The 27,698-nt window shown below is 36.0% G+C and overlaps 1 protein-coding gene across 3 annotated transcripts in view; it reads right to left on the reverse strand.

Moving 5' to 3' along the window:
- LOC142317326 (BTB/POZ domain-containing protein 6-like) overlaps positions 1–27,698 on the reverse strand; it is a 69,454-nt gene that overhangs the window by 30,854 nt on the left and 10,902 nt on the right. For 2 of the 3 annotated variants that reach the window (XM_075353785.1, XM_075353784.1), the window contains 4 exons: positions 26,186–26,316; positions 22,551–22,918; positions 14,193–14,486; positions 8,148–8,287 (listed from right to left, as the gene is read on the reverse strand). In XM_075353785.1, coding sequence (XP_075209900.1) covers positions 8,148–8,287; positions 14,193–14,486; positions 22,551–22,918; positions 26,186–26,316 — 933 coding nt within the window. The remainder of the gene's footprint in view (positions 1–8,147; positions 8,288–14,192; positions 14,487–22,550; positions 22,919–26,185; positions 26,317–27,698) is intronic. The other variant, XM_075353786.1, reaches the window with a different exon arrangement.

Below are 27,698 nucleotides of genomic sequence, written 5' to 3' on the forward strand. Positions count from 1 at the left end.
TTTAGAAAAAGAAAACTTGATATCACCATATCAAGCAGATTTTCGACAATACCATTCCACCACTGAACAAATGATGAACTTAGAGAACATTATATACAACAGCTTTATTAAAAGGAAACATTAAGCTGAAGGCTTTCGATATGAGCTGGCGACATGGAATAATGCTCCAGATACATGAACGGGGTATTCGTGGCAATCTGCCAATTTTATTCAGCAACTATGTGAATGACCATACTTTCCAAGTACACGTCAACAATGAATATTCTTCTGAAAGAATCTTGGAAACTGGCATACCACAAGATTCGCCGTTGAACGTTACGATCGCCATTAATAAATTGATATAGCCATTCCAGTAGAAATCAGCAAAAGGGTCTATGTTGATGCTTTGGCAATTGTCTATACCAGCAACAAGACTGCTATGGAGAAATACAAATTACAACGAGCTATTAGCGCTCTAAATGAAGTTGCAATAAGTTGCAATGAAGTTGGAATAATGGATTCCAATTTTTATCAGAAAAAACGTGCTGTGTACACTTCTGTAGGAAGAGAATTCCTTATCAAAGTCCTACATTGACAATTGGCGATAATTTAATACAATATAAGGATAACGTGAGATTTTTAGGACTAGTATTGGATAAATCCCTTACGTGGGGATTACACATACAGGACTTGAGTGTTAGATGCAAAAAAGCCCTAAACATTATAAAATGTTTATCGAAGATTAATTGGGGCTCAGAAAAAGAGATGTTATTGAGACTGCATAAGGCATTGGTTCGATCAAAACTAGACTACCGATGTATTGTATATTCATCCGCTAGGAAGTCGCATTTAAGAAAGTTAGACGTAATACATAATAGCGGAATAAGATATGCGACAGGCACTTTCCGCACAAGTCCGGCGACTAGTCTATGTCTGAAGCCGAAATACTGCCACTACATTATAGAAGAGAGATCCTTTTATTAAGATATGCAGCAAACGTATGGGCTTTTCCTGCCCATATAAATCACAAACACTTTACGAATCATTCTATGGCTGCATTATACGAACTTCGTGCTACCTATTCCAGACCAGCCGGAATTAGGTACCACGAATTAAGAAGAAAATACGAAATTGGTATTCCTGAGACACTAGCAATTTCCACAAGAGAAATACTGCCAAGGCTTTTGCCAGCGGTAAATACAAGACTGGATCTCTCTCAGGAAGAAATAAAAAAGAAGCCGGCAGTGATCATCCAACAAGAATTTTTAGCCACTGATATGAAGAACATATCAGAATTTATACTGATGGGTTATAAAACCGAACATGGTGTTGGATGCTCCATATATGTAAATGGAGAGGCCCACTATTGGAAACTACCAGATATGGCCAGTGTTTATACGGCAGAACTTACTGCCATTCAGCAAGCTCTTCGCTACACAGAACACTATTGCGAAGAGAGAGTGCTAATATGTTCCGATTCTCTAAGTGCACTTGTTGCAATTCGGAACAAGAACATTAAGGATGTCCTAATTGCAAACATCCTGTCCATTTTGTACGTTCTAAATCAATGAGAACAGCAATGTGTATTTGTATGGACTCCAGGACATGCTGGTATTGCAGGTAATGAAAAATCAGACGAAGCTGTCAGAAAGGCAACAGTCTGCGATGTTTTGGATGCAATTCCTGTAAGGGTGGCAGATGTTAAAAATTGTCTAACTAACATAATAAGAAACAAGTGGAATACTGATTGGAGGAATTTAAATACAAAATTAAACTCGACCAACACTTCTCCGTATAAATGGAAAAGCGACGTGAAGTTGACTCGCCGAGATCAAGTGGCTGTGACTAGACTTAGAATCGGTCACACGCGAATAACAAATTCATATTTGTTAACCGGCGAAGAGAGACCAATGTGCGGTGTTTGTAATAAAACCCTTACAATTAAGCATCTAATGGAAGAGTATACCATATGTGAGTATCTCAGAAAGAAGTTCCGGCTAAGAAATGATATTGCTGCTGATCTGAATAATGGAAATGAAGAAAAGATAGTTGCTTATTTACACGCCAGTGGACTTCTTAGAAGTCTGTAAAAGTGAAAAATTTAAAGCTGTGTCAAACAAACACTAAGAGGTAGTTTTATATATATAAGGGAGTCTCGAAGCGTGGCACGTATAGTGACGGGAGGTAGCCATCTTGCCTAGGCCACCCTGGCTCGCCTGCATGCAAGAGCAGTGAGTCGGGGTGTGTCCAATGATGGCATGGGGGACCCTCAGGACTGAGGGCGCAAGGCTATGGATAAGCGCAATGCATGCCTGTAGCCAAGTAGGTCAGGACCGGGAAGGCTAGCCTCCCCACCGAGGGGCTTTTTGCCCATCCTGAACAGGTGGTCAGATTGCTCTTATGACGCTGGGAGGACCCCGATGGGTTACGTTTTACGGGACTGTTTATAGGGGGGAGTCAACTGCCACGGCAACCTGAGGCGACTGATATGCTGTTTAAAGACGGCGCCCGGAGGGTGCTTAAATAAATAAATAAACGAGCAGGTAGAAGGAGATAATGGTATTTTAAAGACTTTTATTTTCTATTTATGTTATTTTTGATTTTTCTCAAATTTTTAGATTGGGGCCACTATAAGTGTTGTTCTGTTTATTGTTGTTAGATTAATGTTTTTTTTGTGTACTTTGTCCTTTTAAATAAAAATGTAAGGGCCCTTTACACCCTTACATATGATGACCGTGATGGTGATACTAACCTCTTTTTAAGAATGTGACGTGGACTAATGACATTAGCAGTCGATGCCCGTAAAAACAAGGAAAAAAATAATACCCTTTTTTTTATTTTTTTTTGTTTCTTTTTTTTTCTTCCCTACTCTCCCCGACCGGATATCCAATTAAGTATACTCAGTCGGGGAGAGTGGTCCTTTTACTCTCAAAGGAGGCGTTCCCCACCCGCCGGCTATACGTCCGGCACGGCAGGTTGGCCTCCCCGGTCTCGGATCTTTTGTTTTACATTGCCTGCCTCTAATCCCCCGCTTTAGAGCCAAGGTCCGGCTATGCCGTCCCCCAGCGCCTCAGCAGGGAACCGGGACTCGGTCTTTACGCCTTTCGCCTCTAATCGACAGCGCCGACCCCACAAAGAGCCTAGGCTCCCGCAGGGACTACCCCGCCGACCGGGACTTGGTCTTTTATTTTAACCCAAACTCAAACTCCCCTGGAGTTCACCCCCTTCTCAGGTACCCGCACACCAAGGCGTACAGGCCCTCCATGGAGTGACTGTCCGCCCTACCCTACTGTTTATACTCCCATTCTTCTGTCTTCATCCTCTTTGGCCCGCAGGACCTCCCCGGCGAACCTGCGGAACCATTCCCAGTTCTCATTGTTGTACCCCAACCGGTTTATGAGATTTTCTGGTGTAAGACCATTAATTACTATTTGACCTCTGTTAACGGCCCATCTTGGACATATGAACAACGTATGTTCGGCATCGTCGTTCTCTGGACAATAGATGCACTGCGGGGTGGCTCTCTTCCCGATCCTATACAGATACTGACCGAAAGAGCCGTGCCCCGTCAGTAATTGTGTAATGTAAAAATTGACATCTCCGAGTCTATTGTTATTCCAGGTTTTAATATTAGGGATTAGGCGTCTGGTCCATTCTCCCACTCTGGACCCTGTCCACTCTTCTTGCCATTCTTGTTCTATAGTCCCTTCCATCTCTTCTTTCGACATACCGCTGTGTCTGAGGGTTCTGGCTTTTATCTGAAGGTCTATGGGTAGGACCCCGGTCAGTACGCACAGCGCGTAATACGATACCGTACAGTAACTAGCAGCTACACGCAGCAATGCCAGTCTATGGACACTTCTCAACTTCTTTTTATTTCGCTGTATGTTCATTGCCGCCCCCCATATGGGAGCCGCATACAGTACCGTCGAAGTGATAGCCGCGGTTATCAATCTTCGAATAACCATTTTAGGTGTGCCGTGGTTTTGAAATAATCCTCTTAATCCCTTTACAGTAGGAGTAACTCTCCCACAAATCATATCAATATGCTTGCTGAACCTTAAACTTTTGTCCAGAAGTACCCCCAAGTATTTTGTTCCTTTTACTTCATCGATTCTCTGTCCTCTGATATTTAGATTCACACTTCTTAATGGTCTTCTACCCGAGAGGACCAGGCAACAGGATTTATTAGGAGCTATTTCTAATTTGTTATCCTCCATCCATTCATCTATTTTTCTAAGCGCTTGGTTTGCCTTGTTCTCCAGTTCATTAATATCTCGGTCTTCTACTAATATTGCGATATCATCCGCGTATCCTACTATCGATACCCCTTCGGGGTAGTTCAGCCTGAAAATTTTATCATAGAAAACATTCCATAAGGTTGGGCCAAGGACAGATCCTGCGGCACCCCTCCGAATACCTGAAATATGGCTTTCCTTTCTAGGGTTTTGACCTCTATGAACCTATTTTGCAGATATTGATCTATCTGATTTACTAAGTATTTACTTATTTGCATGGCTTGAACCGCCTCAATGATGGCTGTCCAGGGGACCGTACCAAATGCGTTTCTAACATCAAGCATTATGATCATGGGGATATTTTTAGTCCTCCATGTACCGCTTCTGCAATTTAATGCCCAGTTTTTTACCTTCTCGACTCCGGTCACCGTGGACCATCCCTTTCTAAATCCGTATTGTTCCGGATGTAGACATTGTTTTTCCTCTATTTCCTCTCTAAGTCTATTTTCTAACAACCTTTCAACTACTTTTCCCATATTATTTATGAGCGTAATCGGTCCATATGCTGTGTTCTCTTGAATTTGTCCTGCCTTTGGGAGGAAGACTGTTCTTGCTTCCTTCCAGCATTCAGGGAAGCTTCTATTTTGTAGGCCGTAGCTGGCTACATCGACTATTTCCCAAGGTACGATCCTAGCTATTATCTTAATGATGGCCGCTGGGATGCCATCTGGGCCGGGGCTTTTCTTATTTTTTAATTTATTTATAGCTTCCATGACCTCTTTTTGTGTAAATCTTCCTCCCTGGCATTCTATCCCTCTCTATTATATTGCTCCTCCGTTCTGGGGAATAACTTTCTGATCTGCAACGCAGCCGTTTCTTCATTCAGTGTCGGAGCTTGTCTCCCAAGCCGCTTGGTTACTATTTTGAAAGCCCTTCCCCAAGCGGCTACGGCTACGGCTAAGGAAAAAAATAATACCCTGGATAAATATAACCCCACGTCCGTGCAAGAACATCTACGCACACGTCCGGGGCGTGCAACGATATGGTACTTCAATACTTTCACTTACGTTGGCCAACGGGGCAATGGTTTGCTCAGGAGCTCCCTGTGGAGTACGGGATTGGCGGTCCCGAGCTATCTGAGTTGGTTGAGGTTTTGCTTCTCGGATTCGCTCTTACTAGCGGGGGCGGCAGGCATGATCCTAATCTGATTTGCCAACGCTGGGTACAGTGCAGACGGGGAGTGCACATCCATGTTCTCGGTTATGATACAGTGCTGAGGGTGAGCTGCTGCGAGCTTGCTTTGCTGAAGTCTTGCGCTGTTCGGTATGAATCAGTCGCTTCGGCCCTTGGCAGGGATTGTTCCATGAGTAAGGGTATCGGACCCCTTACTGCTACGTGCTAGCCCTAGGATGTCGGTATCGTGGGTCAGGCAGTACCTGACCCACGCAGCAGACTGGGGGAACCCAGGCCAGGATCTATGATCCGGAGCAAGCCCAACCACCTCTCTGCTCGCACCTTGTGAAATGTCGACTGGCGAAAATATAGACTATGAATTTTTCAACATCCGTGGCAGAGGGTCCATGCAAAAACTCTCGTCCTGGAGAGCGTCTTGTCTTCGCAGGCGAGGAGAAGGAAGAGTGAAGAATTTAGTGATAAAGAAGAGGTTATAAATCTGGAAACGAAGAAGGAAACTCGTAAGATTAGACCGAAGAGTAGTGGTTCACTACCAAAGTATTTATTTATAAAGAAGAAAGACGGCGATTTTTCGAAAACTAGTCCTTTCGTGATAGCTCGTGCCATCACGGAAGCTGCTGGAAGACCGGTTAAAGAGACAACGAAAACTGCAGTGGGACTTTTTGTGGAAACTGTCAATGACGTTTAATCGTTGCGATTATTGAAAGCCAAGAAGATCGGAATCATGGACATTGAGCTATCTCTCCATAATACTTTGAACACCTCAAAGAGACATTATCGTGTGAAGGGATTTTTTTAATTACAGAGAAGAGGAGATTGTAGATGATCTTCAGGAACAAGGTGTTGCGTGCCGTCGCTTAAACATGCGTCGCAACGGAGAACTTCAACCCTTTGCGTCACACGCGTTAACTTTCAGTAAACCGTAGTGTCCGGAAAAGAAAAGCTAGGTTTCACAGGTTGGATGTGCGTCCGTTTATCCCAACACCTTTGCGATTCACTGGTTATCAGAGATTCGGACACACGGCAGCTCGTTGCACCAGTAAGAAGATATGTGTATGTGGTAAACCATTACATCCAAATGATCCGTACAGGGATCCTCCTGTCTCTGTCAACTGTCACGGACACCATTCTGCAAGGTCTAGGAATTGTCCTATTTATAAACAGCAAGTAGCTGTCCTAAAGATCAAGACAACACAGAAAGTCAGCTACTTTGACACAAGGAAAATTGTGCTTGGCAGAACGCCAAAGATAGCTTCATAAGCATAAGTTGCTGCCGCTCCTGTAGCTCCTACATTTTCTTTAAAATCACAAGATGTGTTCTCAGAATTGGCAACAGCTTTGGCTAAGATGGTCGAATGTATCATCGAGGATAGAATGAAGAGTCGACCGTCAAGAGGGAATAGTCCAAAGTCATCGCAGAAGAGAGCAAGTTTCCGTTGAAAAGAGCTCCGTAAAGCCTAAATTTGGGCCTACAATTTGCACATATGTTAAACCAAAAGAAGCAGCAACTGAGAGAAAAACTGAGCCAACTACATCTAAAATAAAAGTGCAGAAAGAAGAAATCCCCATCGGGGGATTTGCGAAACCAAAAGTATTGATATTGGGAAAGGAAGATTTTAAACAACCAACAACGGAGCCTCCGAAAGCACGGAGGCCTTTAGCAAAGAGTGCGAGAACTTCGGACGCCCCATATGATCTAGTGGTGAATACATCCAGTCTCGACTGTGAGTATTTCTGACCGCGCCAACGGAGCCGGTGTCATCCGATGCCGGCAACAGAAGATCCTCCGTGACTTACGGCGGAGGATCTGAAGACTCTATCTCCAAGGCCTCAGATACCTTGGATTTCAACATCTTGGCATTTAGGAAGATGGAAAATAGAACCAAAAGGAGGGTGGCCGAAAGGGAAACCAAGGTGATAGATTTGAAGAAGAGATAGATCGTACGTTTCCGTGAAGAATTTTATAATAAAAATTATTTTTTTAAATTTTTTTCATTAACATGATAATTCTGATATGCGTTTTTGATGTTTTATTATAAGTTTTCTGTGTTAAATGGCAAGAGCCCTTTACACCCTTGTCATTTAATGTTTCAGATATTTTCCAATGTATATTTTAATTTTATCAAAGTGAAGTTTTGTTTGATAGTTTTAACCAAATTTCGTAAGAAATGGCTAGAAAGATTTTACAATAACAAGGGCCTTTTGTTATTTTGTGTGTTTGGGAATTTCAATAACTATTGACAAGTCTATCTTTAAATGCTCTTTTTGAGAAGACTAGACCTTGAATATGTCACTCGTGTTCTTTTTAGGGAGGGAAAAGATATTTTTATATTTTTTTTTGTTTGTTTTTGACGTGGAAGGTGATAATGACCATAGCAGTCAATGGCTCTAAAACATAAAAAAAATCAATGAAATATGAACTACTATGTATAATTTAAATATAAATGCATACCGGTTAACAATATAATACTAGTAATAGTTGCTGTAGTAAATATAAAACATACATTTTTACGAATTAGTAAATTTAACATAAAATAAGTGAACTAAAATTTAGAAGCATGAAAAAATAATTATGATTGATGAAAAGTAATTTAATGGATTTCAACATCATTTAGAACTCTAAAATGTAAACTTATGATACACTATGCCGCAGTTGTTACTTCAGGATAAAGTAATTAATAATAATACAAAAGTGCGCACGTGCGGGGGTGTGTGTGTTGAATTGTGAATACTAACCGAAAGCCATAATGAAAAGGCATTTCCAGTTCGTGAAAAAGAAATGTTCCATTTCTGGTTAGCAAAATTAAATTCTGGGGAATCAATTCGATTACAGGTTTCCATTGTTAAAATATTTGGTATAATCCATACAAAAATAACTGCAAAAGAAAAGAACACATGGAATACATTATTTTAAGTCGAGTTTTATATTTATAAATTAAAATTAAATCCTACGTATAATGAAGTAGAAATAAGTCCACTAAATTAAATAAAAATTATTTAACTGTTACAGAAATATCGCATGAAAACACATCGGCAGAGTTATACCTCCAGTCTAAATTAAAACCAGTTTTACACTTAATCTGAAGTACCTATAACAATTTTTTTTTTTTACCTAAATAAATAAATAAGTATGTTGTATATACTAAATGTGCTGTTATTTTTAAAGCAGCCGAAGAAAATATACTTATTACAAAATCATATCAATTACATAACACACAACACACCCACAGAAGGCACAAAATATCAGTTATCGATATTTACAATTCAGAGAAGTTTTATAGCGGATTTTATTGAATGCCGCTATACGACTACATTTTTTTTTTAAATATGAAAACGATGATGTTATGTGCTTTCAGTATTTTTTATTTTTGAAAAAATATGTTTGCATTGTAGAAAATAGATAAAGACTTTCAAAAGTTTTTTATTTTAAAGAATGAAATCTTAAAATTAAGACGGTTTATAGAAAACCCATTTTGCATGGTAATTACTAGAAAAGAAGTTCTTGATATATTTAATTTGCAAATTAAATTTAAAGAAATACATACAAATTTGATGCCAAATGATCTAAATTGTTTTATAACATCAAATGAGGATGCAGATCTAAAATAGTTTTTTTTTTTTTTTTTTGTCTTCAGTCATTTGACTGGTTTGATGCAGCTCTCCAAGATTCCCTTTCTAGTGCTGGTCGTTTTATTTCAGTATACCCTCTACATCCTACATCCCTAACAATTTGTTTTACATATTCCAAACGTGGACTGCCTACACAATTTTTTCATAGTATTTTATTAAAATAATAACTTACAGGTAAATAGAAAGAAAGAAAGGATAGATAGGAGAGGCACAAAAAACATAACAAACATGAAAAATGGTAAAATATAAAATAATAGGAAAATCCCACTAAATGAGACGCGAAATTATTGTAAATTTAAATAAAATAATAATAATATTTTTTTTTGCGGAGGGAGGTGGAAATGCATTTACGCACGGAGTGTCGGGCTCCCGCTGATGGTATTATCCAATCACTATCAGCGGACTACCGACTAAACCCCCCCCCCCCCCTTTCACCAGGACTCGACCCGGAACCGTTAACACATTACTTCCGGTCGAGTCCTCCTATACTAGTCTGATTAGGTGCTACCTAATTTTCAGGACTATCCAGGTCAACATTTTGGCCCTGAGAATGTTGCCGACGAATCGGGCTACACTTTCCCAGCCGCTCAGGTCACGGAACATCATCGCAACCACGTTGTTGGGACTCAGTGCTCCGAGATCCGCTTCTAGTGTCCCTCGATCTGCCGCCCACCGAGCACATTTGAAAAAAGTGAGCTCAGCGTCGTCCCGTACACCGGGGCAATACACGCAGTCGGAGGACGGCGCTTTCCCTATGACATGGAGGTAAGCGCGGAAGTACCCGTGACCCGTTAAAAATTCTCCATGCCGTCGCTCCGTCCACGGTCTGACCAGAGTGATAAGCCTTACGGTCCATCGTTCTCTGGTCTCGTGGTCCCAGGTCTCTTACCATGCGAGGAACGTGCGAGTGCGTTCCTCGCTGGCAATGGTCACCCGGTCTTCGCCTGCCCGTCGCCTCCTGTAGATCACCTGGCGCTCCCTTGCTAAAGTAGCAATGGGTATGACCCCGGCGACCACAAGTACTGCAGGCTCGGAAACCGTCCGATACGCGGAAGCGACTCGCAAGGCTGCGGTACGTTGCACCTGCGCGAGCCGCTTCCGGTTTCTTGCAACTCTTAATGCGTGAGCTCACACTTCCGAACGGTAAAACAGGCTGGAATGCACCGTGGACATCAGTAATCGCCATCTGCTGACCTTCGGTCCGCCGAAATTCGCCCTAAGCCTGCAGAGAGCAGTTACGGCTCTCGCAGCTTTGTCGGCGGCTCTACGAAGCTGCTTAGCAATGCTGAGTTTCCAGTCGATCATCATACCGAGGTACTTTGCGGCCGACTTGGTCTCGACAACCTCTACGCCGACCCGCAGGGAGAGAAGGGTGTTGATACGCTTCTTCGTGAGAACTACGATCTCCGTTTTGCTGAGGGCTAGAGACAATCCATAGTCGTCCAGCCAGGCACCGACTCTGTGCATGGCTCGACTGAGCCTCGGTTGGGCGCGTTCCACGTTGCGATCTGCGACAAGTAGCGCAACTTCGTCAGCGTACCCGACCAAGACAGATTCTTCAGACATCTCCAGCCTAAGCAAGCCATCGTAGATGGCGTTCCAAAGGTCGAGGCCAAACATCGACCCCTGCGTCGCCTCTGACGTGATCGTTGTCCTACGCCAGCCTGAAGCGGTCTCGTAAATTAGACCGCGGTTCCTCAGGTATGCGTACACCATTCTGAGGAGGTATTGAGGCACATGAAACTAATGCTACAGGGCAGAATCATATCGCTCCACCGTGCGGAGTTGGAAGCATTTTTAACGTCCAACGTAACGAGAAGGACCACACGTCGCGAAAAATGATTGTGGTCCTCTGCTCGCTGCACTGCCTCAAAAACGTCCTAGACCTAGACGCAAACTGAATTGCGTCTAGGGTCGACCGAACCTGCCGGAAACCGTACTGGTTAGGTGACAGGGCACCTGCCTGATTCATCGCCGCAGCCAGTCTTTTCTTTAATAGCTTCTCCAATACCTTTCCAGCTGTGTCAAGCATACACAATGGGCGGTAGGATGACGGCAACTCTGGGTTTTCTTTTCCCTTGGGAATTAGTGCAAGTTGCGCGGTCTTCCCCCTGGCGCTAAAAGACCCAGCCTTCAGATATGCATTATACATGTCCAGTAGAAGACGGGGCCTGAATAATAATAATAAAAATAATGTGTGTCTGCAAGAAACACATTTCTGCCAAAATGAAAATTTTTAAGAGGATATTTTTAAGAGGTTATGATGGATTTCGGCGAGATCAACCACTAAATATGAGTTAGAGGTGGAGTAGCCATATTAACGACTAGAGCTACCGCCGAAGCTGTTGATCTAAATACAAACCTACAAGCTACAAGAATCAAACCTACAAAATACAAGAATGAAGCGTCCACTTCAAGTCACTGTCTGCAGCATATACTTGCCGAATTTTTATTGGAATGAGGATGACATATCACGATTAATTTCTAAGCTACCCCCACCTGTTTTACTGGTGGGTGATTTTAATACTCATAATACTCTTTGGGGATCGGATAGAGTAGATCCCCGCGGAAGGGAAATGGAAAGGTTCCTGATGAATTCTGAACTTATTCTTTTAAACGTTGGGTCAGGAACTTTTTTCGATGCCAGAGGTGGATCGACATCCTTTATAGATCTTACACTCATAAGCGGATCGATAGCACCGAGGTACACCTTCCATATTTTAGACGATTTACGTGGAAGCGATCATTTCCCGGTGCAAATTGTAACTGATGTTACAAGAAAAACATAGCCCATCTCTAAAATATGGTTGTTTGATAAGGCAGATTGGACGAGTTTCACAGCTAGGACGATACGATACTCCCCGAAACAACTGGAGTTATCAGAAACGATGTCGACGCTATAACAAATGCGATACTTGACTCGGCATCGAGATATATTCCCAAAATTTCTGGGAAACTTACTAAGCGACCCGTTCCATGGTGGAACGATGAAATAAGTGAAGCTATAAAAAGAAATAAAAGAGCGTATAACGCATTTAAAAAACGTCCTACGATAGATAATCTTATTGCCTTTAAAAAATACAGGGCGTATGCAAAAAGACTTGATAGATTCAAAAAAACGATCCTGTGTCATTCATTGACAGAACTACTACTACATCAGATGTTTGGAGGAAAGTGAAGGCGATTTGTGGGTGTAACAACTTAGCTCCCATAACTAGCCTTCAAGATGAAGATGAAATTAAGGACACTCCAAACGAAATCGCAGATTTATTATCCAATCACTTCGAGAAGGCCAGCAAAACGGCTAGCTACGATGAAGATTTTCGGACGAAAAAAGGAGAACTTAAAGGTCTACTAAATTTCAGAACTTAGTATAATTACTCATATAATGTACCCTTTAAAATGGAAGAATTCGTGAAAGCGTTGGAGAAAACAGGCAACACAGCTGCTGGTTCGTATGAAATCCATTATAACATGATCAAGCAGCTGAACACCACTGCAAAACACAGATTACTAGAACTGTATAATCAAATATGGTGGGATGGAATGTACCCGTAGCAGCGGAAAAAAGCCCATTTTCTAGTACCGAATAAAAATAAAAATTTAACAGATCCCAATAGCTACCGTCCTCTTTCTTTGACGTGCGCTATGGGAAAAATACTTGAAAAAATGATTAATAATCGACTAGTTTGGCTTTTAGAAAAAGAAAACTTGATATCACCATATCAAGCAGATTTTCGACAATACCATTCCACCACTGATCAAATGATCCAAACTATATGCCATTAAATCCAGCCAACAGGACTAACAACGCAGAACACAAGAAAGAGAGCGATGCAGATAAAATTCTAGATTGGGGAAGGAAAGAGCTGCATGGGAGATATATGCATCGTCTAGACCAGGAAGGAGTCGACAAAGCAACATCAAATAATTGGTTTCTGCAAGGAAAGTTACATTCCGAGACGGAAGGGTTTATATGTAGCATACAGGATGAAGTAGTAGCAACAAGAAATTTTAAGAAATTTATTCTTAAAGAAAATATCAACAACAAATGTAGGCTATGTATGCAATACAATGAAACAATACGCCATATAATCACTGGCTGTCCGAATCTAGCTCCGACGAAGTACAGCAGGAGGCACAACAACGTGGCGAAAATTGTACACATAGAACTCTGCAACAGATACAAGTTAGAGTTTCAAAATAAGCCTTACTATACTTATGAGGCAGCCTCCTTTTTGGATAACAACAAGGCAACAATTTTCTGGAACCAAGGAATTGTAACAGAAAAACCTATCAACTGTGATAAGCCAGATATAGTAGTAGTTAACTCACCGGCTTGGTCTATTGGTAAACGCGTCTTCCCAAATCAGCTGATTTGAAAGTCGAGAGTTCCAGCGTTCAAGTCCTAGTAAAGTCAGTCATTTTTACATGGATTTGAGTACTAGATGGTGGACACCGGTGTTCTTTGGTGGTTGGGTTTCAATTGACCACACATCTCAGGAATGATCGAACTGAGACTGTACACTCATACATATCATCCTCATTCATCCTCTAAAGTATTATCTGAAAGGTAATTACCGGAGGCTAAACAGGATAAAGAAAGATATAGTAGTAGTTGACGAAATGGAAAAAGTAACTTACATAATAGACGTAGTCATCCCATCAAATAACAACATCAACATTAAACACAATGAGAAGCTGCAGAAATATACAGATCTTGCTCTTAAAATTAAAGAAATTTGGAATCAAAAAGAAGTCTGTATAATCCCAATAATTATATCTGCGGAGGGAATAATATCATCTACTTTGCACTACAGTCTTGAAAAACTGGATCCAGTGGAAGACCCATGCGTTAACGCAAAGGAGCGTGATAATTGACACCTGCCATGTTGCCTGGAAGGCACTTAATCAACAATAGCAAGCCTTATCTCGTTGTTATAAATTACGGTGTTTAGGGAATGTCACTGGCAAAAGGCTGTGAAAGTGTGGAATAATAATAATAATAATCTTTTGTGATGATAGTATTTTAAAAGTATTGAAATCTTTAATGAATTTCAAAATGGCCTAATTAAATGAATGATATCAATCACAAATTAAAATTATCATATTCATCTACTTGTATAAAATAAGATGTACTCATTTTCTTACGGTGTAAACCATCCATGTCTTCACTGCTTCCGGAGATTGTGCTTTGTAAAGATTGCATCTTCTTGGATTCTGTTTGAGATTTACTGTTACGAGATTCTGTTGAAGAGCAGAATCCTTCAGGAAGTGGCTTAGAACCAGGACGTATAATGTTTAACAGAATATTTAATTGTTCTTCTGAAGAGAGTAATAAAGAGTGTGCTGGCCCACTTTCGAACTCACTGACTGTCATCGAAAGAAATCTAATATTATTTTTTATGCTCTTCAGTTTCTTAGCGTACGTTAAAACTGAAATACCTTAAAAAAAGAGAGACAAAAAATTATAAAAAATATTGCAATCCTGACCTTTTCATTTTTTTAAAGTTATTGTCAGTAAATTCTAAATTCACTTGTAATTAGACGATTAATTTATTATTAAAATATATTTTCAAATTTACTTACTATATTTTCCACCGGGTCCATCTCCACACCTTTAATTATTCATGGTAAGGCTACTAAAGCAACGTCGGTTTAGATTAAATTTTAATTCCAGCCATTATTAAAAAAAAAATCTTTCCACTGATACAGTTTAACCAGACAAGTTTTATACTAACCAGTAGTATGTAGTATATCCCACTAACATGAAATGGTTAACCTTATCTGTTCAGTTAAAAATGGTATCTCAGACTTACTTTAAACTCGTCATTAGCTAAGCTGTATTTACATTTAACACATTTTGTTGAAATTTCACTTTTTCTTTAGGAATAATATTGTTTATGAAGTTTACTTAATATTAAATTATGAAATTTGTTAATGTTGTAAAAACTGGGATAGATAGCGATATAATTTTTGCTCTTAAATTTTTCAGTACTTGGTCATCTAAAAGAATTGTTTAAGATTATACCATGTTTTAGGTTAATGTTTTTCAGTCCATAATTCTGTTTGATACAAAACGCTATTTAAAGTTCTTTTTCGATTGTAGTTCTCTAGAAAATACCGGGTTCATTGATTCATATTTCCGACAAAGGTTGACAGTCATTGTTTTATATGTTTAGCCGGTTAGAGGAACGTATGAATGAATATGTGTAACTTACATTTTTATTAATAACTATGTAAAAGTTTATATAACTTCCTACTCTGAGAAGCAAATACATAATTTAAGATTTAATAACCGATACTTATCGTTAGACGAATTACTTATTTTATTTAAATTTGAAACGTTTATGAAATAGTTAGTTGAAAATAAAATGACTACTTTTAGGAACTTTTGTCAGATTATAATTCTACTGATAATGTTTTTATAAACTACTTGTTACAAATATTTTACGTTGTATGAAAATTATAATATCATAGAATAATGACAACAGAGAAACAGCATATCGGTGGACTGCCGGGAATGGTCAACCGCGACAGATGAGAAAGGTTAGCGTAAACCATAATATCATGGCTCTGAAAAGAACTTTTGTCTGTGACCTCCCAAAAAGGTTAACTGGTTGAGCGAAGAGACTAAAACTCGGGAGTCATTTTTAAAATATTTTACTGTTGCGGTCAGAATCAGGAACTGAAAGGGGTTCAATCCTTATGTGCATCCAGAAAGAAATATTTTGGTCGGCCGCGGATCGATAGAGTCGGAAACCTGACCAGGACGGTCTGCTATGGTGAAGGGGCAGAGTTCCTCTGGGTTGAGCGTCTTGTCTTTCTTATTTTTCTTGCTATGTCATGTGGCTCGTCGATGGTGCTCTGGAAGGCCGTTCAAGCTCACTGTTCCAAATCTTCTGGATTACATGTTACGAAACTCCTGATCGTCTGAGTAGGTACTGCGGTATTAGTCATAATAACGACCATTTTGACAGGTTATCTTGGCTCACAATACAGGATTTAGCTCACATCATTGGTCAAAATAAAAGAAACTTGTTATTTTTGTTTAGTCAAGGTGGTAGTGCCGAGATTTCATTGAGTTAGCAGTCATAAGAAGATTTTAATTCTTATTGTAACAACAAAACACCAACGATAATAATAGATACACGTTTTTTACGATGTGAATAAACTACCAAACTTCCGTAAGTAAAAGACCCTTACTAAATATTAATGTGATTCCTCTATCCGAACTTGAGATAAATTTTTATAAAAAAATAACAAAATGGCAGAGAGTGGGAGAACGAAGGAGAAATTGCCATTTTTCATAAGGATATTTTTTGTTTAGTTTTACAAGTAAAATCCGAAAAAGAATCGCCAGCCCACCATTTTAGACTTTGTATATAGTTTGTGATAAAACGATTTTAAGTAGTTTTTTTTTTTTGCAAAATGGATTATATTCATAATGTTTAATCATTATATTGGTCATGATCCTTTAACTATTTTTTTTAATTTTCAATTACATCATTGAGCGGCTTACTTCGTAATTTTGATTGTAATTAAATAAACTATGAAACCTATATTATCTTATTTTGTATCTTTCTGTTCGTCGCATAGAAAATCTCTACGGAAAGAAAATAATTTTTATTTAAATTTCTTCTGAATAGCTAAAATTCTCAAGGTTTCCAGGATTCTTGATTGGCCAAGTAGCTAGGTTTAAAAATGGTAACTGAAAATTACCTACGTAGTAAATTTTATCTTGTGAAATATTTTTAAAACAAAATTATATAAATGATTTCAATAATACTTTGTTTGGAATAACTACTTAATCCGACCTTTATTCTACGCCAATCAGAGCTCTATGACTATGACTCTCTCACCACAAATTTTAATTATAATCTTTAATTTTCCAGCACAATATATATCATTAAGCATGTAAACTTTGTTAAGAAATGTAATTGCTGAAGTCAGTCAACTGTCTAGAGAAATTAATGTATTCTGCACTACAAAACAAACTGCAGTACCTAAAACTCCATAAATAATTCTAAAACTTCAGTTACTACAGAGTGATCGTGACACAAACAAAACACTTAAATTTTTCTTACTAGCTCCCCGTCACAGCTTCGTCTGTGCTATATGGTTACTTGCGTTTCCCAAAGCGGTCAATTCTTTCATTTTATCCTCTTTAGTCAAGTAAGTGGAGATAGGTGCAGCCCGTCACACATACAGTTACGGTGGCAGTGGCTATGTTGGTTTTGCCGTAGCGTCGTTTATCTTCGCACCCCTAGAAAAAAATCGGAAATAAAAAAAGAACCAAAAACGGTTCTTCAATATTTATCTGAAGAGTATTTGCAAGCTCAGATCTACTGAATATCTAGTTTACTGTAGCCGGGATTGGGAAAATTTACAATCTTTGTTCAAAATTTTTTTTACCTTTCTTCCTCCTTTTCAAGGTCGAATTTCAAAAATCTAGAATTTGGTTTATTGACATGAAGATTACACTCTCACCAAAATTCAGGTTGATTTCTTCATTTGTTATCGAGAAATTAAAAAAAATAACATGGTTTAAAAAAAAAACAAAAATCTATTTTAACACTTTTAATCTATGAATTTCAAAAAATGTAGAAATCAATTTTTAGATATTCATATTAAGATTACAGATGCCAAAAAATAAGGCTCATATCTACGTCTGTTACCGAGAAATTAAAAAAAAAATTTCATTGTTACTCCATTTTAACACATAAAACTCGGAATTTCAAAGTGGATTTTGTTAGTATGCACTTTCACCATAAGAAAGTGTACACAAATTTTCATAATTTATTTTCAGTAGTTTTTGATGGGCGATGATTACTCCCGACATCTTATTTTATATATGTATATATATATATATATATATATATAGCATCCCCGTCCCGGCTTCGCCCGAGATTATAATGTAATCAACCCATTTTCTAACAGTGATAGAACTTCCAGGTATATGATATTTTTTGCGGCGTTTTGATTTTCTGGTAGCAGAATATATTGACTTTCTGAATTACCAGTTCTGGAAGGTCTAACATATAATTATCCATGAGAAAAACAGTCTGATCGTAAAACAGTACCAATGTGTTTCAATGTCTGGCCTTGCACTTTATTAATTGTTATAGCAAACGAAAGTTTTATAAGAAATTGCAGCCTCTTAAATTGAAATATTAAGCCTATTGGGATCATTGGGATGCGAGGTATAAGAGCAAGCTCCCCTGCAGCTGGACCTGTCAAAATTGTAACCTCAATGGTATGATTTTGCACAGTTTTAATTTGCAAACTCGTGCTGTTACATAACCTAGGAGGATTAAAGCCTCATAGTAAAATAATCGGTACTTATTTTATGATTGAGACTATGAGCTGGAAAATCTGCAGGATTAAAAGAATTCAGAAATTCCTAAGGATAGGTGGACTGCATCTTCAGTATTGATTGCAGAATCTACAGATTGAGATTCCTTGTTTTGCTTCCTTGCTTTTTAAAAAATCACATTATTAATTTGAAATAAGAAGTATTTTAAGAACATATGATAGAACTTTCGCAAAGCCAATAGTACGGTTTTTTGTAAAAGCTTACTAATTTCTGCATAAATATCGGAAATGAGGTCATCCATTGTATGCACAACGGTACTAATGTTTTTATCTACAGAAATGTAACCATCATTGCGAGGAAGAGCCCCATTTGCAATGTTTATTAGTTGGAAGGGAAAGTTACCATCATCACCCCTAAGATGAACTCTCATACTAGTTCTTAAGTTAATAGTTAAGACAAATTTTAATAAGGGTGATGATTTAAGGCATGCCTGAACAACATCGGCCCTAATTCCTCTCGGGAAGACAGACAATTTTTGCAGAAAGTCTTTAGAAAACACGAAAGTTATACCACCCATTAATTTACCGCGTGATCTAATACCTCGAAGGGTTGGATCAATGCCTTCAACATGATCTCGATGATTCATTGTGCATTCATTCCACACTATAAGTTTAGCATTTTGCAAAATTTATCCACGTGGACCATTTTTACGACAAGAACAACTAGATTCTTTACCGCATGCAACGTTTAACGGTAACTTAAAAGTGGAATGTGCATTTCTCCCAACTTTTATAAGTGTAGCAGCTATTCCTGATGATGCTACATCGATTGCAACCTTTTTAGTTAAGCGAACTTGAGCAAGTAGCAAATTGATTAAGGATTTTCCCAGTGCCTCCAGGAGCATCTAAGAAAAAAAATCTTTGGGTTGTTGCAGTCATTTATGAATAAAACGGCTGAAGTTGATCTAGAACTAATTTAGGAAGATTAATACTTACAAATACTTTCTGTTCATCAACGTCGAAATATAGTCTTAACATTGTATCATAAGCATTAATAGCTTATTGATTATCACGTGTAGGTGTTGGTTAAACCGAAATCGCATAAGTGCTTCTCACTTAATGTAACGATTATAACTTCAATCTCAATGAGACCTCTATTGAATATTTCATCTGAAATTGTAATTTTCACAAAAATATTTTTGGAACATTCCCCACAATACATTCGGTTGGACAGGATGACAAAAAACTAATATTTAAAATAATTCTCTCAATTTAGGAGACGATTGACAGGTAGAAACATCAGCAATCGTTTCATTCCAGTGATTATCATTTTCTACTAAGCCATGTGCAGCGCAAGCGGCTTTATATGTTTGCTGTAGCACACAATCAACAGTTTTTAAATAATCAAAAGATGTAGGTCTTTTAACATTATACAATAACATACGCAGATGTTGTTGCAGGTAACATTCATTTTGGTTTGAATGGATTGTACATATTCTACCCAGAGCAGCATCCATTTTGATTCCAGGAAATCCTTCGATATCAGTTCCGTGCTTTCTTCTGCTAAACTTGTTATTATAGTAAAACTTGTTAACTGTAGTAAAAATTGTATTGTGTTAAATTTATTATACGTATAATATCTAGGAACTTCAGGATGTAACAGCGTCTCAGCGAAGTCATCGGACTGATAAAGCTCAAATATAAGCAATAAGAGTGGTCTTCTGTGGATTTTCAAGGACTCGTTTGAGATTTTGCTCCGTGAAATAAGTACTTAATAGTTTTCTAAGTGAACCGCCAAGAGAACAATAGTGGGATAACGAAGATGTATTGGAAGTCAAAAAATCGCCAATCTGCCTCAGATGTGCATATATATTTTCCATTAATGTACTGTGTCCATTCATCTCTTCGATTTTCAACCGAAAAAGTTGCTTGATCTGAACCTTTGGTAGTATATTTTCAGATATATCGAATCGCTTTTACAGAGTTGCATAATGCAACATTTATGTGGGCGTTAAAGCAACATGACAATACTGAACAATGTAGGACGACTTATTATCAATATCAATTATGTTAGCTTGCATGTTTAAAGTTGTCGTATTAATGTAGTAGTTGGAGCATTATAGCGACCCCTATGCTGATTAACACGTCGCTGATCTGCATGAATTATTAATTCAAAATCTTCCGTGTTATCCAGAGGTGTGTTGTCCATATTACATTTAATCATTCTGATCAGATTATTAAATTGCAGAAAAACTTGCTGGAGTGCTGTTATTAGTTTCTTCTTCTAGTTTGGAACAATATTAGTACGAAGAGAAGTTTGATCAGAATCAAAAAGGAAGTAAATTACAAAAATCGGTGTTCGACACCAGCTGGTGGCAATAAAATTCCTATACTATGGTAAACTTTATCCTGAATTTTAAATGTAGGCATAAAATTCCCGTTTATAATTAGGTTAGCACCGAAAGAAGTCATCGTAAATAAATTGTCGCATTTTCCAACATTATAAAGAAAATATTTTGACAAAGGATGAGATCCTAAAACTAAACTATTGATTGGTTCTAGCAACTCATTAAGGTAGGAAGTGAAACATTCCCACCAGAACAAATGCCATTTCATCTTTCCATTTTTTTTTGTAAATAATTATTGCATATATTAATCATTGCACCAATTTTTAAATCTTTTTCAAACGTAGATCTGAAGTTTAAAGTGGCTTTCCTATCTTGTGTAGCATTGTGTAAAATAGATCCTCAGGCTCTTCCATTGTCTCATATAAACGCGATGTAGACATTCGTCTCGAATCTGTAAATTTTCTACCAATATTACATCTCTCCTGCTTCGGCAAGATTTTAGAAAGAGAACTCAGCAAATAATGACAATTTGAATAATCAAATATTTATCGCAGAACAAAAACTGCCAAAATCATTCTCTATAAAAGTTGATGGTGCGTGGGTTTGTTTGTTTGTCGTATGCGTTCAAATTTTTATTTTAGATGCTTCTGGTGTAGAGCGGACCAATGGCGGTGCGGTTGCACACGGGTCCCTCCACGCTAAAAGTACAGAATTTAAGCTTTCTCCCGCTAGAAGCAGTCCGTTGTTAATTAATTTACAGAATATTTAATTTAATTTCTAAGCGTTGATTATTTTTATGTATTTCTGTATTTTTATTTACTTATTATTATTTATTAATTTTATTTTATTAATTATAGAAAGGGATTATTAAATAATATTTAGCAGTAAAAAAAGGATTCTTTATTTAGCGTGAGAGAGCTGTTGCACTCGATTCCATCCACACCTTTCTCCCGCTAGAGGTAGTCCCTTGTCAATTAATTTACAGATTATTTAATTTAATTTCTAAGCGTAGGTTATTTTAATTTATATTTTATATTTGTATTTCATTTAAAATCGAATACAACTGCGTTAACCTAAATACTATACGTATATCAAAGAAACGAGTTAAAATTGTCTAATATTCAATAATTAATAATTATCGGTATCTTACGCTCCCGTGAATAAGTAGACTGCCGGCCTCCGTAGCGCGAGTGGTAGCGTCTCGACCTTTCATTCATCCTTAGGTTCCGGGTTCCAATCCCGGTCAGGCGTGGTATTTCACAAACGATACAAATCATTCATCTCATCCTCTGAAGCAGTGCCTAACGGTAGACCAGGAGGTTAAACAAAAAAAAAAACAAAAAAGTAGATTGAATTTAGCGCAACATGTCCACCATCTATCTAGTGGTGATCCAATATACTCTATAAAAGATTTTTGCCCAAGCGCAACACATCCGCCAACTAGAAGAGAACCAGTATACTATATTACGTATTGAAGCAATGACGTATTGTCTTTTCAACGTGTTTTTTATTGTTGTTTTATGTTTTTTCGAGATGAAATTTTGTATAAACCTTCTCATTTTTGTCAAGAAACATGGGTAAAAATTTGTTTGAGATTTATTGGTAGTTTTATAATCCAAACAAAAAAATAACTAAAAAAAATAAATAATATATATATAATAGTATAGAATAGATTATCAATGTTTTTTTTTAATTTTGAAATTCTTTGCTGAATAACATCATCTTAAAATTTAAATACTAATAACAGACCTGCCCATGTCACAAGCTGTGTTTTCTTTATTCTTTAAGCCATTATACATATTTTTAATTTAATTAGATTTCACGTGAATACATTAATTATAATTACCATATTTGTTTGCATTGTGGATAGCCCATACATTAACTGCATCAAATAACTGAACTTCTTTAACATCCATCACATCGGTATTAACTATCATTTTGAGAATTCTTTCATCACAATCAATGAAACCTTTACTATCCAGTACAGCACTGGTTTTAGTTTTTATCAAGTTTATACAACTTTTTTTCAGTTCTGTTTCATCATATGAATCCAATACTTGAAGAATTGTGCAGACATCATCAGGTGTTAAATTTAATGACATATAAATTTTACAAGCTGTCCTCAGATTTGGCAGATAATATTTATCGGCTACTTTGTAGACTAAAGCAGCATTTATGGTAGTTTCAAATGAAAAGTTACCTGTATAAATGTACCTGAACAAACAGAAGATAAAAGTATAAGCAGAACAATCAAATTAGTTACTGTAAAAGAAAACTGCTCTTCTGAAATTAACAGAAAGGATAAAAAATAGTAACCCATAAATGTTCTGTGGTCTTTTTAAAAAAACTAATCCCATGAACTAAATTATCATAACTTACTATTAAGAACAATTAGTGTCTAATGAGAGAGGACAACAAAGGATTTATTGGATTTGTGTCACTGATGTTTTTAAAATAATGGTGGTATCAATATATCCTCAGTTTTTAAAAATATTTTTTTCAAAAAAAATGTTTTTGCATTTACAAGAGTAAAAAATATTTTCCGTTTAAATGATATTATGTCTAATTCCAAGAAACAATTTTAGTTTATAATGTATTTGAAATTAAATCAATGAAACAAAAAAAGGGTTGTATTTCATCAGACTTTCAAATACTAATGTTATATTTCACATCAGACTAATACCAGCTACCATCAGACTTCAACACACCATCAGCCTCGAAAAATTCCTGTTGATACATTAGTCACAAAATCAGAATACTAAACACAATTCTACTAAAGATAATGTAACAGAATAAAAGACAAGACTGCTTATGATGTGAGGGTCCTATTTGAAATACACTTGTTTTTCTATTCACACTGGAATTCAATGGGCAGAACTGATACTGTAAATTTTTGGCTTCACATTAAGAAACTGATCACAGTTTCAAGCCTGAGTTCCTATATATATATATATAGGTGTTTAAATTAAAAGAGGTCCCATCCCTTATATTAATCTATAAATAATAGTTTATTGGCAAACAGTAACATAATCATTTACAGAAGGGGGTGAAAATGATATCAATCCAATTCTATAAACTTGTTAACATGTTTGACCATGTTCCTGGCTACTGTTAGCTGTACACTTCTATTTCCTGGATGACGTTGATAATGTTCATCATAAATTATTGCAGGGTGTCTGGACTAGTCATATAAGTGGTTCTTGGTCGCTATATTCCTTTAGAAATGATTCTTTCATTGAAAAACTTGTGTAGCATCTCCATAGTAGAGAATTATATGGTTAACTGTGCTGTCCTGTTTCAATCAGCAGTCACGGTCATACCCTTGCAGTAAAGCTATATGACTGTTGGATAATTTCTTAATAGATGGCAGCATCTGCAGTCTTTTCAAAAAACAAGGGTCCTATTATTTATCACTTTGAAACTGCACACCATACCCCTATTTTTGGTGGGTGAAAGGGACATTCAAAGAAAATATGTGGGTTTCAGTACTTCACGTATGGAAGTTCGGTATACCCACCAAGCTGAAACCATGCTTCATATGTGAAAAACATTTGATATAAAATGTCAGTGTTGCCTCTAATGAAGTTCTTGAACCACTGACAGTAGTAGTTAACCTTTTTTCAGTAATCAGTGTCATTTACCTCAAGGAAAACCTGCATTCGATAGGGGTAACATTTCAGCATTCTCCTCACGGCAGTATGGGCTGAACCAAGTGAAATGTTCTTTTCCCGGCTTAGTTTACAAAAATTTATGAGGAGATCTTTTAACTGCTGCTCTAATGTCCTGTACGACCTGCACCGTTAAAACTGAACTGTTTTGAGCACATTTCTGTACTAACATTGAACCTGTTAGACAAAATTTTTTAATTAACTTCTGAATAACACTTTTTCAAACGTTCCCATTTCAAATTTCTTCATGAACTTTCACCGACACGCAACATGAAATGTCATCTCTAAATAAGTTTTCCATCATGAATACACGTTCTTCAACAGTGAAACCACATTTTAGCAAATAACAACACACAGTTAAGCAATCTTATTCAAACGGCAATACTTGACACAGACTGACAATAGTCAAATATGCAAACAATATACCATATTCCCCACTCTAGGTTAAGTTGTACCATCGTCTTATACTTTATTTTACCCATCTCAACCGTAATGCAAATATATATTTATTTATTTATATATAAGGGCGTAATTAATGTTCCTTGAAATATGAAGCTAACAGAATATGCAGCCAGAATGTAACTTTCAGTTTGTAAGGTATAACAGTAATTGGGGCGTATGCAAAGTATATTTCTGTGTTACATATACCATAAATATTTCATATTCTTTGAACTGTGGTCTTATTTCCTAGGTTTTGGAAACCTAAGGGTTTTCATCCTTAAAAGCTAGCATGATGTGGATCCATTTACTTTATTAAAAATTATAATCTGATTCCCCTTATCTCTTCAGTATTAAACATTTATTTTCTTGTATTAAATAAATAAATAAATAAATATATATATATATATATATAATTATTCCTTTTATTACTACTGAGTCCATTGCAAAACTGATTAATCAGTATTGTCTTATTCAACTACAAGTGCACAGGTAACTTCGTGCACAAAGTTTTAGTGTTTCATAAAAATAATATATTAAAGAATGTTAAATAATATATAATAACGCAATTACTATAAAACATATGTTTCATTTATTTGATTTTATTTTTATTAATATTTTTTATTTATCTGTAAATTCTAAAATAATGATTTTGTAACATTTTAGTGTGAAACAGTTTGAAGTCTTAAACAAAGCATAAGTACAACTAAATTTGTCGCATGTGTGAGTTTCATGAGGTCAAAGATCATTGAGTATTTCAGTGCTGTGATAGAAGAAATATAAATATTAATTTTATATGCGTACATTATTGCACATAAACAGACATACAAACAAAAGTAAAAATTTTAACAGTTATTTAGAATTTAAAAAGGTAATAAGTCATTATTTGTGTTATATATTATAATAAAATTCTTAAATAATATTAAAATAAAATAAAAATAACTTGTCACATTATATAATAGTCCTGATTTTTTTGTTTTTTTAATGCAGCTTTTATTTAAACCTCATTCAAGTGTTTCAATTTTGGTCTTACGCTTCAGTATATAAACATATAGTCAAGATATTTAGCTATAAGGAGCATTTATTTTAATTGATAAATGATTGCTGATTAACTACTTTGTAAAATAAATTTTATGAATATATATTCAAAAATAGTTTGGCTAGTTACATTACATACATTTTTAAATATATATGTCAAATTTAATAACTGTATGTAGGATTACAGAACTTAGAGGACGTATGAAATTTTAAATTACCTAAGTTTGTAATAAAACAAAAATCTTATTTTGGGATTTTAACAGGACAATAATGAACTACTACAAAAAAATTAAAGAACAATTTTAATCATATAATTTTTAAAATTTAGTATATTTACCTCATCATAGCCTGGAATATTGCAGGGTCAATATCGTCAATTTCAACTTCAGTCTTTTTACCACAAGCTCCAAAAAACAATGACTTAAATACAGGACTTGCAATCTTAAATAACAGTTTGTGACCTCTAATCTAAATTTTAAAAAAATTATAAAAATACAACATTGTATTTCAAAGTAAAAATTATTGTAAAGTTAATAACAGTAAAAAAAGAAAAAATTTATTTATCGAACAGTATAATTTTATTTATTTTTCTAGCAAACTGTAAATTTTTACTCCAAAGTTAAACAGTTCATCAGAAAATAGTTGTTAATCTCAATAAATATTAAACACGTAAGACACATATTGCAAGTTATTAACTAGTTCGATTAAATAGATGATACTGTTCTATTCTACTGATGGAAAAAAATCTTTTTACTACAAACAAGACAACAGACATGTAATTCTATGTAATTCAGAAGAATAATTTAACGTGCAAGTTATACTAGTGCCTTATTATACTATCACTGCAATTTAAAATTTCCTAATTTACCTAATTTAAAATAATGGACCCATTTAAATGAGCTCTCAGATCGATTTAAAATAAATTTAAAGATTTGTTTTTGTTACACAAAACACATCTTTAAATACTGTTGATGAGCTTTCTGAATCCTTGTTTAATAAATGCAGTATACAAATGTCTTTTAAGCTGTTACCTTTTTTATGTTACATTTTTCTACTTTTTTTATATATCTTTTTATTCTACACATACTTATTATATTTTATACACATGTATTTATAAGAACTTACTTGTATCAGTGTATTGTATGATAAGATATATATTATACAGTATATATGATAAAGTTTGTATTTTGTAAGACAATTTGAGTAAGTTTTACTCAAATTTTAACGCAATTTTCCTTCAATGTCTGGTGAAATGATGGGGACAGTTATTTTTTTTTGTTTATGGAGTAGCTAACAACCTGGCCTTGAAATGATTTCTGTTGTGTATTTCATTTCAGTTTTCATTTAATTTTCTTTTGAATGAATTGGAATTTTCTTTAAATTAATTGATCCAATGTAGGTACAGATACATTTAGGTTAATATAATAACTAATTTATATCAAATTAAAAATTTATTCATAAACTGATTTTTCAAAGCAGTTTTGTATTTTTACTTTTATCTCTGTTTTCCTCTTTTTTAATGTTTTTCGTTATCACTTTCATTATCATTTATCTTTTTCTTTCTATTTCAACATTAATGTTGTAATTATTTCAATAATTTATTTCCTTATATAACATTGCATTAGCTGTAGAATAAGTTTTGAAAAACAATACTTGATGTTGTTTTTGTCAATACTTTATTATTATAAAGTATTATGCTGTAATTTAGTAAAATTTTTTATACAATGTTTAGTAATCGAAATAGTAATTTGGCTTTAGATTTTAAACAACTACTTTATGGTTTTTGAGGATTTTTTTTTTAATTTTAAGAACCACTCTTTTGAATTTACATTAATTTGTTTATTCTTTTT

The sequence above is a fragment of the Lycorma delicatula genome, chromosome 1 (assembly GCF_047948215.1).
Source record: "Lycorma delicatula isolate Av1 chromosome 1, ASM4794821v1, whole genome shotgun sequence".
NCBI classification, from domain to species: domain Eukaryota; kingdom Metazoa; phylum Arthropoda; class Insecta; order Hemiptera; family Fulgoridae; genus Lycorma; species Lycorma delicatula.